The sequence below is a fragment of the Lissotriton helveticus genome, chromosome 2_1, assembly GCF_964261635.1.
Source record: "Lissotriton helveticus chromosome 2_1, aLisHel1.1, whole genome shotgun sequence".
Classification (NCBI taxonomy): Eukaryota; Metazoa; Chordata; class Amphibia; order Caudata; family Salamandridae; genus Lissotriton; species Lissotriton helveticus.
This window is the reverse complement of record NC_136059.1, coordinates 1,000,723,806-1,000,739,194: the sequence shown is the minus strand read 5'-3', so window position 1 is coordinate 1,000,739,194 and position 15,389 is coordinate 1,000,723,806. Positions and strand designations below refer to the sequence as shown.

The 15,389-nt window shown below is 43.9% G+C and overlaps 1 protein-coding gene across 1 annotated transcript in view; it reads right to left on the bottom strand.

Annotated features, from left to right (window-relative positions):
* Positions 1 to 460: 460 nt before the first annotated feature.
* The window catches only part of LOC144820192 (transmembrane channel-like protein 2-A), a 583,588-nt gene continuing 568,659 nt past the window's right edge, over positions 461 to 15,389 (bottom strand). The window contains exons 16-17 of the mRNA XM_078677803.1: positions 15,219 to 15,297; positions 461 to 592 (exon numbers count right to left, since the gene is read on the bottom strand). Coding sequence (XP_078533929.1) covers positions 461 to 592; positions 15,219 to 15,297 — 211 coding nt within the window. The remainder of the gene's footprint in view (positions 593 to 15,218; positions 15,298 to 15,389) is intronic.

The window sequence follows — 15,389 nt, the reverse complement described above, 5'->3', positions numbered from 1 at the left end:
ATACCCACTTCACTCAAATGGCCACCATGTTGTTCAGCTTTGGAACTCAGTGAGTATATTATGTAGATGTTCAGTGAAGGTCAAAGCTGAAACAGGGACTTTTTTCTCTGTGTACAACGAAGGTGTAACATATCTTTCTCAAATTTCCTTATTCATGTCAGAGTAACATACATTTATGCTTCAATTGATAATGTAGCGTGATAACAAGGAAACATGTGCCAATAGGCATAGAATTGAAAGCACAGCATGTTTCTGTGTGTGGCTCCTCTAAAATGCACTCTGACTTTAAACGCTAACATAATTTTCAGAATCATTGTTTGGACTCCACATTTAAAATATTAGAAAATTCAACAGTCATTTCCTTCTTAAATACAAATCTTTAAAAAGCCCCCCTTATTATAGTTCAGATAATTTTAGGAATATTTTGTTAAAGCTATTTTCAGCATGAAATGAACTCAAATCAATTACCTGCTGGAATTGGCCCATTTTTTAGAGCTAGCTTTGCACTAGGAGGGAGCAAATCCTCCAAATCCTTTGTAGTTTCATTTGTTGTGGCTGTGTTATTTCTCTTATTTTTTTCTTCCTCGCGTTGCTACACATAAACAAAAAGGACAAATACTATCAGAACTGACATTTATATTACACATAGCAATAGTTTATTCTTTTTCACGTATTCTAACATGTGTCCAGTATAATGACCTACAAGTTTTATCGAAAAAATACAGCCTAACAAAAATGCATACTTTTGGGTCAAACACAATTATGTACAATCACCTACTATGTTTAATAATTACTGGTTCTGCATAAAATATCAAAAAATACCCAGTTATGAAATTCATATGACATAGAGAACTCTTAGACCAATGTGAGCATCTTACTCTCTTCGTTAGGCCAGGAAGCATTCCCTTTACTCTTATGCCATTTGGACGTCATTCAAAAACACAGAATCATAGCACAGGGGTATATTGAGCCCATACAGAATCATAGCAAGAGAATATATTAAGAAAGTAATCTACTTATAAAAACATGTTTCTGATTTTCCTATTACAGTCTCAATGCACCATTATTAGTCATCTGTAAACGTGACGTAGTGTTCAATTGTAATAACGTACAGCGCTTGAGTTGTGATGTCACAGCTTTCTGCCATATGAAGCAGACAGGACGATGTGCAGGTCACAGAGCACAATTAGAATTATTAATTAAGGGGGGCGTGGCTAAGTGCCCGATCCGAATGGCGGTGCGGCGGTAGAGCTCCGTCCGCGCCAGAGTTGACTGGCGGTTCGCGCTCACCAATTTCCACCGCAGGAACAGCGCCAAACATGGGACAGCGCCAGGCTTCCAGCGTGAGGACTTCTGCCGTGGTTTGAAGCCCCTACACACGCAGTTTTCCATTTTCGTTCCGGTCGCGGCTCTGAAGCGGCCGCGACCGCCATCTTGTTTTCCACAGCGGAGCTGCTCATCGACGCGATGTTCCTTCACGTCTGCCTTCCAGCACCATGCAGCTTCCTGTTTTGTCCTCATCTTATCTACCACCATGGGGACAGCCTTTGAACCGACTCAGGTGACTCTTCTTTGCTCCTTGGCTCCATAAATGGGAAACATTTGGTTTTTCGCATTCTCCTCAGAGAGAGCCGCCATTTTGTGATGCACTTCTCTTATTTCCAATCCTATTGCGTTCCATAATAGGAGTTACCTTTCTCCTTTGGCCATTTTGATATTTTTCTTGTGTCACAATATACATTGACCCTTTTTTGGCTCTTTTATATGACTTCCTGCTGTTTGCTTCTAATACCCATTTTTGCTACTTTAGACTTTGTTCGTGCGTCTTCTACAATCCTTTTCACGCACGCTTGCATGGCGAATAATCCCAGCAAGACCCCTAAGCGCAATTACATCAAAAACTCCAAACTATTTTCAGCGCTAGCTCACTTAGAAGCTTCTACATCCCTTGGCGCCTGTGACTCGCTGTCTACAATGGATGCTCCTTCACAGAACTCCTCTAAAACCACTCCAAAGAGATTAAAGAAGAACCCCCCTTCTCCCACGACACCCTCCTCAGCCATCTCCATGGAACTGATACTTGAGGAGATTAGAGCATTACGCCCATACATGGAGGAGACCAACGCCAAGTTGCAAACGCTTACCGACAATTGGTCTCAGATGGATGCCAGGGTCTCCAATGTGGAAAAATTTGTCTCAACGCTTCAGGAATCAGCCATCAAAATTCCCCACATAGATACGCAGTTGTCCTCTCTCCAGAAGCAGGTGGAGGACCTTGAAAATAGAAATAGACGTAATAATCTTCCTCTTTATGGCCTGAAAGAAGGTAGCGAGGGGAATGATCCTATCACTTTCTACAAGTCCTTTTTGCCCAAGCTTCTGCACCTACCCGAAGGCACCACGCTAAATATTCAGCGTGCCCACAGGCTTGGCCGACTCCCCTCTTCTACTTCTCCTACTGCAAAGCCTAGAGGAGTCATAATGTATTTTCTGGAATACACAGATCTTTTGAAGGTCCTCTTGGCTGCTAAAGCTTCTCCACGCCTAACTTGGTCTGATTCCACCCTTTTCTTCGCCCAAGACTACGCCAAGGCCACTGCAAGTCGACGTAAAGCCTTCCTGGACATGAGAGCAGAACTTCGATCTATTGGAGCAAGATATGGCCTATTCCATCCTTGTTTATTCAAGGTTACCCACAACAATAAGACCACAACCTATGAAGAGCCAGTACGACTTCGAAGTTTCCTCAACTCCTGCGGTCCTGTTAACATGGAATTCTCCAGCTCCGGTTCTTCATCCTCATTTCCTCCGTGACTTTTCACATTGTTACCCTTGGATTTCCTGATGCTCTGTTACCCTTTTTATCCCTGTTTTCCTCGTTGTACCGATTGTTAATCCTCAACCTTGTTCATGACTAGTCCTTTTTGACTAGATGACCCATTTTGCTGTCTATTGCATTTTTGACATGTTTGTCTTATTCTCATTGTTTTCCCTGTGATATCTCTTCTCACCTAACTATGCTGTTTTCCTTCTTTTGCAGATCCCTATTCTAGCGCCCCGTCATGTCTACCTGGCTGGACGTTTCGTTGCCCCGTTTCCTGCCCTTCGTTGGTTGGCCTTACCCCCCTCGTCTCATCTTCGTTTTCATCCCTTTCGTCCTCCCTCCAGATTTTATACCCTTATTTCTTCACCCTTGTAAGTATCTGCTCGTTCTCCCTTCCTAGTTGTCAATCTCCTCATCATCGTTAGTTGGTTTTGTCTACTTGAACCTGTCCTCTTCATGTTTCTTCTTCATGCTCTATTCCTTTTTTTATTCTCTTGGTTGATTTCGTTTCTCTCTTCTCGTCATTTTTACACTGCATTTTCTATACACTTTCTTATGTTTCTCTTCTCTATTGACTTCTCTTCCTTTTGGTTCGCTTTTCTCTTTCTCTCTTTCTCACTACTCAATTATCCTGCCACATCGTTCTTTTTCTTCTTCTTCTTCATCAGGTTTCTCGACATTGATTTCCTTGCTGTTCTCTCTATCTGGCTCTTTTCCTTTTCTTCCTATTCATTTCATCAGTTTTCTCCATTTTCTCCACTGACTCTGTTTTCCTCTGCGGTCTTTTTTTGCATTACTTTTGCTAGATTCTCCTTTGAGCTCTCTTCTCTTCCAACACTTTCTGCTTTTCCTTTCTCCCTTTTCCTTCTCTTTTTTTCCCCCTTTTTCTCATTTCTCATCATTTATGAGGCTTTCTTATGTTCCTTATTTACACTTTCCCTTCCTAATTATTTTTGATGTCAGTACGCGTTGTTTCTTGGAACGTTAAAGGTTTAAACTCGCCCATTAAGAGGCAAAAGATCCTTTCCCATTTAGCTAAATTGAATGTAGATGTCGCCTTCCTGCAAGAAACCCATTTATCTGATACTGAGGCTGCTAAACTCCAAAGAGGTTGGGTGGGAAAGGTTTTTTCAGCTCCTGGTGATGGCAAAAGAAATGGTGTTGCTTTGTTAATTCGAAAGTCTTTTTCCCATTCTGTATTGCACTCCGAATCTGACCCTGATGGCAGATGGTTATTTGTTAAACTTTCCTCAAAAGGTGTCCCTTTTTCCCTGCTTAATGTCTATGCCCCCACAGGTGGGAACCCTATTTTTTGGAATGCGTTTGCCTCTCGTATTACTGAATGTATTGATGACAATTTCATTTTAGCAGGCGATTGCAATATGCCATTGGATCCCTTTTTGGACAGACACTCCAAATCTTTTTTTATTCCTAACAAATCCCATAAGCTGTTCACCCACGCCATTTCTCAACATAATCTAGTTGATGCTTGACGAATATGTAACCCAACCAGTAAAGAATTTACATTCTACTCCCCGGTTCACCACTCCCAATCACGTATTGACTATATCTTTCTCTCTCACCATGTATCCCAATCCCTCACCCACGCTGAGATTGGCCCCATTGTTTTTTCTGATCACGCCCCAGTCCTCATTCAGATTGATATTCTACCCAAATCCACCGGCCCTAAGAGATGGCGTTTCAACAATACCCTCCTCCTTGATCCCAAGTTTACTGCCTCCTTTATTGAGTTTACTACCGAATTTTTTGTCATTAATGATACTCCCTCCTTAGCCACTCACACTATTTGGGACGCTTACAAAGCTGCGGCCAGAGACTTTATCATCAGACATGTTGCCGCAAAGCGTAAACTTGCCCGTAAACGTACCAGTGACCTTTTATCTCAGATCAAAGCTCTAGAACACTCCTTTTATACCTCTCACACCCAGGACAGTTTAACAGCTCTTGTAAATGCGAAAATGAATTATAACAAACAGTCTACTGAAGATGCATCGTTGTACTTATTGAAATCCAGTTCGAAATTTTATGGTGGGAAAAATAAGGCGGGGAAAGTTCTTGCTAATTATTTGAAAGTTAAACAAAACAAATTGAATATTGAGTCTGTTTTCGATGTTAATAATGTCCTGCAACATAAAGATACTGATATTTTGGAGGAATTTTCTCGTTTCTATTCTTCACTTTACTCTTCTGGAACTCAACCCTCTGCTCACTCTCTTTCCACCTTCTTTATGAACATTCAACCTCCTCCCAACTTTCCTGTTGAGTTGGCCTCCCTTGAAACTCCCCTCACCATTCGCGAATTACACACTGCACTTCACTCTCTTAAGAAAGACAAAGCCCCCGGCCCAGATGGTTTCACTGTCGAATTTTATCAACATTTTGCCACTCTTTTGTTACCCAAACTACATCAACTTCTTGATTCCTTCAAAACTAGTGGTGCTTTCTCGGGCACTTTTTCAGATGCTTATATTTGCATTATACCAAAGGAAGGGAAGGACACTCAACACTGTAAGAATTACAGACCGATATCACTCGTCAACATTGATTATAAATTATATGCCAAATCTTTAGCCATCAGATTAGATCCTTTTCTCCCAGACCTCCTTGGTCCTGAACAATCAGGATTTGTTAAGGGTCGCTTTATTTCAGATAACACCAGACTCCTCTTTAATGTTCTTTCTAAGTCATCACGTTTTAGTGATTCCCTAGCCGCAATCGCCTTAGACGCCGAGAAGGCATTTGATAGGGTAGAATGGTCTTTTCGTTTCTCTGCATTCAAATGGTTTGGGTTTGGCCCTAATTTTATTTCCCTCATCTCCTTTCTTTATACAAACCCTAGAGCAGCAGTTTGTGCCAATGGCCTAATTTCCTCATTTTTTAACCTTGGCAGAGGCGTTAGGCAAGGCTGCCCTCTCTCCCCTTTTCTCTTTAACCTTGCTCTGGAACCTTTTCTATCCAAGCTACGTCAAAACCCAAACATTCATGGTTTCCCTCTTTCTCATTCGCAAATCAAGTTAGCTGCCTACGCAGACGACATTTTACTCTTCATTTCGAATCCATCTGTCTCCATCCCAGCTTTCCTTGCCGAAGTTAACGTTTACTCCCATCTCTCTGGTTATAAACTGAACAACGATAAATGTGAAATTCTTCCCCTCACAAAATTCACCTTCAAGCCTGACTTTGTAGCATCCAATTTCAAATGGAGTCCGACCCACATAAAATACCTCGGTTTGCATATTACTCCTTCTATCTCAGATACTATCTCATTATGCCTAACTACATGTACCCAGAAATTATCTGACCTCACCTCCAGATGGCATCCCCTCTACCTCTCCTGGTGGGCCCGCCTTGACACCATCAAGATGATGCTATCCCCAATTGTCCTCTATACCATTTCTAATATTCCTGTTTGCATCCCTGCCAAATTTTTTGTAAAAATCAATAACACTTTATCCTCCTTTTTATGGTCTGGCAAGAAACCGCGCATGTCTCTATCACGACTGCGTCTCCCCAAATCGGAGGGTGGGGTTAATTTCCCAAATTTTCCCGCTTATCACAAAGCTTTCCTCCTGAAACAAGCTTCTATCTGGCTTAAAGATCCTATCGAGCCTCTTCCCCTATGGGCTGAACTCGAACGCCTTTCTCTTTCTCCTTCTCCTTTGCTGAATATCTCTCCTTCTCTCGCAAACCCCAATTCTTGTCCACTCCAATTCACAAATACACTGCGAAACTACTTTTAGCTTCTGCTCCAGATCCACCCTCCTCCATCACTGAACTTCTTACCACCACTATCTGGTATAATAATAGCATTCTCATCAACCTGAAACCTTTTTACTGGAAAACTTGGAGGCAGCGGGGTTTAATCTGGGTTTCCCACCTCTTTACTGGGTCTGTCTTCACATCTTTTTCTGATCTTAGCCGAACCTTCTCTCTCCCCCCCTCCTTTATCCATAAATACATCCTACTCAAGACTGCAGTTATGTCTGTATATGACTCCCTTCCTCATTCTTCTCCGCCTGCGATCTCTACTACTCCAATTTCTTCTATACATTCCCAACTGCGCTCCAACTCTTCAGCATCTTCCATCTATCACTCCCTTCACAACCCTCCATCGCCTCGGCCAAAAACCACAGTGGAAGAGCAGTGGGAATCTGACCTTGCCGTATCTTGGCCCACCTCCCTGTGGGATAAAATTTGGACTAAGCTCCGCAAATCCTCTAGAGCTGCCTCTCTTACACAAACACTTTTCTTCCTTTATAATCGACTCCTTTATACGCCATCTATCCTTAATAGAAGATTCCCTTCGGTCCCGGACCTCTGCTGGTCTTGCTCTGCTCCCAATGCCACGCTTTTTCACATGCTCTTCCTCTGTCCTCTTACGCACGCATTTTGGATTAAGGTATGGAACCAAATCAATTCTATTTTCCAGACTTCTATCCCCTTTTCTCTCCCTGACATTTTCCTTGGCTCACTTTCTTCTTCCTGGACCGTAGTTGAAACGAATGTTCATATTATTGATTTGTTATTAGCTCTTGCGTTTCAACAGATTACTGTTAATTGGAAAGACTCAAAGGGTATTACTTTCAAAGCTTGGTGGTTCAATGTATGTTATAATCACAGACTGGATACTGCATTTGTTTATCCCCTCACCCTAGCCCCGAAAAGACATGTGTTATGGCTTCCTATCACCCTCTATCTGGATGTTTGTGCCAAGCGTTCCTCTCACTTACCCCCATTTCAGCAAGAAGTTTCGAAACCCCCTTGAGTTACCTTTCGTTCCTTCTTTTTCTCTAGTATTTACTTTTCCGCATATACTTGCATTGTTTCCCATGTTACTAAGCCTCTTACAGTGTATATTTTAAGTTTCCAGCCTCATTTACTTTTTAATTTCCTTTTTTCCTTTTCCCCCTTTGCATTCTTTATCTTTTGATATTTACTGTGGCACCCTAGTCTATTATACTTTTTGATGATGATGTATTCCATTTCATTCTTTGTATTACCAATTTTGTTTATCCTAATAAAATTCTACTTGAACTTAAAAAAGAATTATTAATTAAGCATTGAAAACATCTCTATGTCCTATGTAATGACAGCTGCAACGACATATTTCTATGACCCGCCTGTTTTGTACACCTTCTTTTAACATGGATGCCACCTTGAAAGATTTGCAGGATATTGAAATTATGCCAAATAAGTTAAACATGCTAGATGTAACGCATACCTATTGACTTGGTAAGGTAATGCAGCTCAGAGTCTAATCCTTTAGAACATGTAAAACACACAGTCATCACATTAAAAATAAATCTAACTACACTCAGAGGCGTAGCTAGAGCTTGTGGTGCCCGGGGCTACCCTTCATATTGCCGCCCCCCTGGGGGGGGTGCTGGGGAAAAAGGACGGCGAGCACCTGAAAGAGGTCCGAGAGACATGTAGTATCGCCGCTAATAGTTACCTCGATCATGAAGGCCTGCAGGGGGATCAAATATTCGTAATACAGCACACTGTCCCAGTTTTGTGCACAGACTGGAGTGTGTGCTGCGGCACAGACTGGGACAGTACTCCGAATCCATAATATAATACTACGGGTTTTGCATGTTTCAGTTACATTCTTTAGGTATCTGGCACCTCCATTCAATGGAAAACAAGGGTGGATTCTGTGGTATGTTGTGGCAGATGCACTCGAAAAACAAGCATTGAAAATGCAACAGGTCTCGCCTTTGATTAAGTTAAAGCCATTTGCTTGGCTAATGGTATTGTATAATAAAAGCAAATGGCTTTAACTTAATGACAGGTGAGACCTATTGCATTTTTCGACTCTGCAGCCTATCCCAGTCTTCGGCCTCTTCCACTCCCCAGACTCTCCCTACCCAGAATCTTTACTTGCAGACTCTTCCAGTTCCCAAACACTCCCCCCACCCTCTTCCATGTTCCACTCCGCAGACTCTCCCAGTCCCCAGTCTCTTCCACTCCACAGACTCGTCCTACAAACTCCTCACACAGACGTCTACATTCAGTGGGCTCTTCTATTCCCCAGACACCTCGACTTTCAGTACTCTCCTCCCCTTCTCCTCTCTCCAGAATCTAAATCCCAACCCTCTTCCATCCTCGCGCTCTTTTAATGAGGCAGCCCTCTTGCAAGGGAAGCAGACAAAGTCCCCAGTGCCCCCATATACACATCAGAGCGCTTAGTGACCTTGTCATGAGTATGAAGCACTACATAACGTACGATGCAACCTTCCACGTTTTGCGCTGTATGAGGGCAGACGCTTACAAAAAAATGCTTATCTTCGGTTAGCTATCTCTCAAGAGGTAGCAGGACCTCGCTCAGCCATCACAAACACGCAAAGAGTGAGTTCAGGAGCTCTCTCCTGGATCACTTTGCCCCTCAGTGCACTCTGAATAGGTGGAGCTGTTGCGCTTCGAGGAGCCGATCCCCCAGCTCAGCAGCGTGTGCCTTGAAGTCGTACAGAGCTTCCTATCTAGTCTAGTCTCTTCTGGTTGTAGGAGCAATTGTGAAGTTTATTAAGACAAATGTCCATAAAACATGAAAAGCAGCATCATTAAAAACATGTAACAATCACATAAACCATCATCCTGACATGCACCATCATTAAAAAGTAACCCCTGGTGTTTAATAAACATTAAAAAAGTGCTTCTCTGCCCTGTTTGGCCCGGCTCTGCTCTGTCCAGTTGGACTTCCAGGACTGGTACACGAGCTCCCTACAGCACCCTGATGCTACCGGGCCCGGACTCGGGCTTTACAGACCCTACAACTCCTTCACTACCTAAAGACACCGGCAAACCAAGCTTCGCAATCACGACCCCAGGCCCGGCGCGGCTCTATGAAGCACCTAGAAGCAATTAGTTTAGCAAAAGGATACAAATAAGTGAGCACTTGTCTAGACAAGTGAAATGTGAGCCTAGCTTTGCGCGCCCAGCGGTGTTAGCGCTCTCGGCCAGCAGCAACTTAAAAGTGATTTATTTGTCGTGGCACAGAATAGAAATACCTCTACTACATTTAATAATACATGGCTTTATAGCGCTTGCTCCTAGAGGTCGACCGATTGGAAATGCTATAAATGAGTGTTGTTTAGGCACCTGCCCGGTGGTGCTCAATTTAAGCTCACCGTGAACGAGGGAAGGCTGAGCAAGCTGTGGTGCCAAGATTTCAAGTTGCGTGGGACTGCAGCATGGCCGAGTGCCCGCGGTACCCAAGGAGATAGAGCACAGCTAAACAAACAGGTGCCCCGGGTGCCGGCCTCGCCCTCTGGCCTGCCAGGCGACAAGTACAGGCCTGGGCAGGACTTTCTGCTTTTTTGCCAACACTCTGGGCAGCGCCGCCACAAGGAAGCCCTCACCTTGCAGGCTCGAGCGCGTTTGAGCAGCACAGGGACTGGAGGCAGAGTTGAGGAACTCGGGAGCTTCCATAGTTAACCCATTCAGCGCTGATGAAAAAGCCAGCTCGTCATGGGCGTTACCTGCGCTACGCGGATGACGAGCTGGCTTTGTCATAAACAGCGCGATTTTCAAATTTCAGCGCACAGCGGAAAAACCCGCTAGCGCGGTAGAGGTTAACTAACGCGCGTTGTCACGTTGGGGTCAGGAGAGCTCGAGGGCTCCTGCTCTGACGTGCGGTGCGGTGCTGCTGCGCCTGCACAGAGCCGAGAACAGCATGATTGCAGCAGAAGCCCTCAAGCATGCTGGAGTAGTGCTTGCAAAACGGTGGCCGCGTGGCACTGGCCCGCCCATTACGGCAGCCTTTATAATTTATTTGAGAACACTGACTGACAGAAGTCAATGTCCCCAAATAAATTATAAAGGCCACCGCAACTGGCCAGTGCCGTGCGGCCGCCGCCCTCAAAATAGCGCCGCCTGGGGCGGACCGCCCCCCCTCAGCCCCCCCTAGCTACGCCAGTGACTACACTTAAAAATAATGTCACAACTTTCAGTATACACTCATTGAACAGTACAGAGGTTCGAATGAATTCCGAAGTCGCTCGCCACAACAACTAGTAACAGCTTTCATCTTCTACAGATGTAAGAGCAGAAAGGGCTGCAGTACACCACATCCAACTAGGATCAAGTAACTGTCCACATTCCCTAAATCACTGTCTCTGCACACTGTAGTATGCATAGTGTTCACCCTTTACAGCACACACTAGTGGTATGGACTACTTTCACGATATGCAAACCACTGAAACCAGCCTTTGTCCAGTGCAAAATGCACTAGAGAAAGGACACTTTCAATTTAGAACCACATCCATGTAGCTACCAAACTTTCTAATATCGACAGCCTTCACCCTGGCCAAGCCTCTATTCAAAGGATCAACTGCCTAAGGAAACTACGCAACTTTAAGTTACAAAAACGTCTAATATCTAGAAACGCCGATTTAGACACTACTTATAAAGAGCCTAAAGCTTACATATTGACAAACTTTGTACAGTGCCAAAGTCCTTACCACAAACAGCCATTGTCCTGATTGCAGCTTTTCAGATACCCTACATAATCCCATAAAGCTTTAAATACACAGTACTAGTGTAATGTTCTTGGAATGTATTACACAAATCAGCAGTACAGAAACTACAGTCATTTCAGTGTAAAGGTAGCGCTCTATGTGGGGAAGTGTGGCTCAATGGTTAGAGCGGCAGACCCTGATGCAGAGGTCTAGCCCGGGACCAGGGTTCAATTCCACGCCTTGGTGGGTCTTGGGCTCAAATTTCCACGGACCTGATAATTCTCGCCTCGGTGCCTATTCCAATTATGGAGTCCCACTCTACAACTCTGGGCAATAGCTTGCTTAATATCCACAACGGCCCCCACAACGCTAAGGATGCCTGGCCTCCACCTTGGGGGTGCCCAGGAGTGGACACCTCACAGGGAGAGCCAGGATGGGTTCCACAGCGGTATTTGTACAAGCGCCTTGAGACCCTTGTGGTGAGTAGTGTGCTAAACAAGTATCAATTTACATTTACTATTTATTCTTCATTATCAGAAGCAAAGGTGAGCTGGGTGGAAGATGTCATCAGTGATGTTGCTGGAAATGGTCCTTTCTGCAGGGTCACCCCTAGCAAGATTGGACTGGGAACCCAAAGCAGACCTGGCGATTTTGTTGGACAAGGCCCCCGTCCCGGGGAGGGAGGTGGTGCAAGTGTGAAGCACTGCTGCTTTTAGTACTGGGGACAGATTTTGCATCACTGCTGTAAAACCGCCCCCGGCAAATACGGCCCCCACCCTTCCAGACTCCTGGTGACATGACCAATGCCTGTGACTTTTTCCTTTTTCTTCCCTTTTTGCTGGATTTTTTTTTTGTGGTTTTAGGAGTCTGGTCATTTTATCACTGCTAACAAGTGCTAAAGTGAATTATGCTCACTATCCTAAAGCATGGTAACATTGGTGTATCCACAATTGTCATTTTTTATTTACTTATAAGTCCCTAGTAAAGTGCACTATATGTACCCCATGCCAGTTAATTAAAGGCTACTAGTGGACCTGCAGCAGTGATTCTGCCTCACACTTAAGTAGCCCTGCAAACAGGTCTCAGGGTTGCCACTGCTGGGGCCTGTATGTGCAGTTTCACTGCCATGTCGACTTGGCATTTAAAACCCCTTGCTAAGCCTTAAGCTCCCTTTTTATGATACATAGGTCACTCCTAAGGTAGGCCCAAGGTAGCCTTAAGGGCAGGGTGCTGTGTAAGTAAAAGGTAGGATATGTACTTTTAGTTTTACATGTCCTGGCAGTGACAAACATCTGCATTTGTTTTGCACTACTATGAAGCTTAATCCTCTCATAGGCTAACATTGGGAATTCCTTAAAACACTTTTAAGCTGTAATTCCTGATTAAAAAGGAGTAATTAGTTCATGGTCCATATCTTTAGGATAGTAATGGTAAATCCTCTTTAGTGTTAAAGTTGAATTTTACATTGCTATCTTAGAAATGCCACTTTTAGAAAGTGGACATTTCTCTGCTCCTAACTTTGCTCTTTGGGCCTGCAGCCTTTCTCCAATACACGTCTGGACAAGGCAACAGCTACGCTTTGTGCATTCCCTCCAGACAGCCACAAACACAGGAAGGGTGGGTGTGACAGAGCACTCTTCTGCATTCATCTGCATTCTGATAGCCTTCCTGGGCAGAAAGGGGGAGAGGGAGCTCACACTTACATCTGATTAGGCTGTGCCCAGTCTTCTCACATTAGGCTTAACAACCCTGTAATGTTGGTGCAACCAGCTTGAAGCCCGGGCAAGGGAGGTAGGAAACTTCTACAAGTTCAAAGGGCCTTTCCAGAAACTTCTCACATCTTCTAGGAGCAGGGCACTAGGCTATGAATACTGGACCTCAGACACCACCAAATCGGTACACTTCTGGAACTATGGATACTCTGCCAGGAAGAAGGAATGCTGTGCTGCTGAAGGACTGCTACTCTGTGGGACTGCTGCTCTGAGACAGCAGTCTTTTTTTGCTGTACTGTGCTGCCATGCCTGCTGCCTCCCTGCCTGGGTGTGCATGACTGGAGTTTCACCACTTGAACTCAGAGTGGCTCAAAGGGCTTCACCTACTTGCCTCCTGTTCTGCAGTCTCAGGGACATCCAACACTTCATCCAGCACCTGGACGTCTACCCTTGCCTGAGGTGCCCCTTCCAGTCCAGGGCCTCAAAAGTTGTTTTCTGTGCTGTTCTGGTAAAAAACTCATGCAGTCCTGACTTTGCGCCGCTCAGAACTGACGCATTTGACCTCAATGCCAATGCAGTGCCATTTTTTGACAATGACGCGTGTCCCAATGTTGAGGTTTGATGCCATGTGTGACCTCAAGTAAACTTTTATCGCTATTGACTTTTAAGCACTGGATTATAATATAATCTTCAAAAATTCATAGTTCCAGTTCTATTTATTGGATTCTGGTCATTTTGGTCTTGTTGTGTTCAGCAAATCACGCTCTATTTATCTAACCAGGTGTGGATTATTATTGTGAGGTGTTAACATTGTTTTACTGTCATTAGTGTTGCATAAATACTTTACATATTGTCTCTTAAATTAATCCTGCCTGCTCCCTGTCAAGCTACCAGATAGTGAGTACAGGTTACCGTAGGAAGAGTATCTGATTTACCCTGACGAGTGTGGTTGTTGCTCTTTGGACAGGGTGCGTACCTCTGCCAATTAGAGACCCCATTTCTAAAATAGGTGATCAATGGTGTGATCAATGATGTCCTTTGAATTTTAGAGAGTGACATTTGACATGCTTGAAGTTTTTGAGTTTGTAATTTTGGGCATCCAGTGCAGCTAGGTGGTTTATTGCCCAGGTTCCATTGCCAGACATATGTTCCTTAAGGCTGCCTGGTGATTAATGTATGCATTAGGTGCAAATGTCCCCAGGCCTCAACCCTATTTTCTCCCACCACAAATGAAGTAAGAAAATACATGATTTGGCTCATTCACCCTGCAGCTTGTTGCTGGTTAAGGTGCTGCGTTCTTCTTCCATCCTTCTCACGTTCTTCTTTGCTCTTGCCACCACACCTGTTCTTGAGCCTTGCTTCTAGTCCTGCTCTATTGCTGTCTTCAGAGCCTATGTTTGTGCTGCTGCACTGTGCAGACTCTCGCGCTCAGCTTTCTGCAGGTTCAATATGCTTTATTCCCAATCCCACCCTTTCCGAACTTGCAATTGAATGGGGTGTATTGATTCTCACAGACACCATCCTACCCTGCTACAGGTTGGGAAAAGATGGAGTATGATGAGGAAGATTCACCCTGATGAACGTGTACCCTCTGACACTCCAGGGATTAAACATGAAACACCATGGGCAAACTTTATAAGTAATGCGGTGGAACCCCAAATGGGAGAGGGAGGGTGTGAGCACGAAAACCAAGCGCTTTGTCAGGGTGATTCTTCTGTCACCATGGAAGTCTCTCGACTTGGACACCTGTGTACTGTTGAGAAATGCAAATCACTCCAGAGAGTAAATTGCATTTCTGCTTTATGAAGATATTTTAGCTGCGTGTAAGAAGTTTAAGTGCAACAAATAGGCATCTTGCTGTGAAACCTACAGTGGAACAAGGAAATAATGCATGAAAAATATTTGGTAAAGCGAAATAATCCTTGACACCTAGCCAGTATCATTATGTGGAAACTTCAATTTGCCCTCTTCAACATTAACCTACCTGGTTGTCTACCACCTATTCAGATGGTAGGGCTGCTATCTCAGCCAGCAACTGAACTTTGACTCTACATGGTAAACAGGGACAAAAATGTATCTACAAAGACTTCAATCATCAGTAAACAAAAAATAAATGCAAAATTCAACCCTGTTATAAACATGGATTATCAAATGTGTACTCATTTTTTGGAAAGTCTGCTTTGAGTAAGAAGCGTGTGTAATTACCATCTGCATTTTCTTCTTCAGTTCTGCGTTGGAATTCTGATATGCTTTTGAAACTGCATTCAGATAATAAATTGCAAGACTGCAAAATAAAAACAGTTAAACACACGTTTACCAAACTTTGAGTGATTTGCTAAAGGATATGCTGTTAAGCAAACGCCAAATCAACATGAC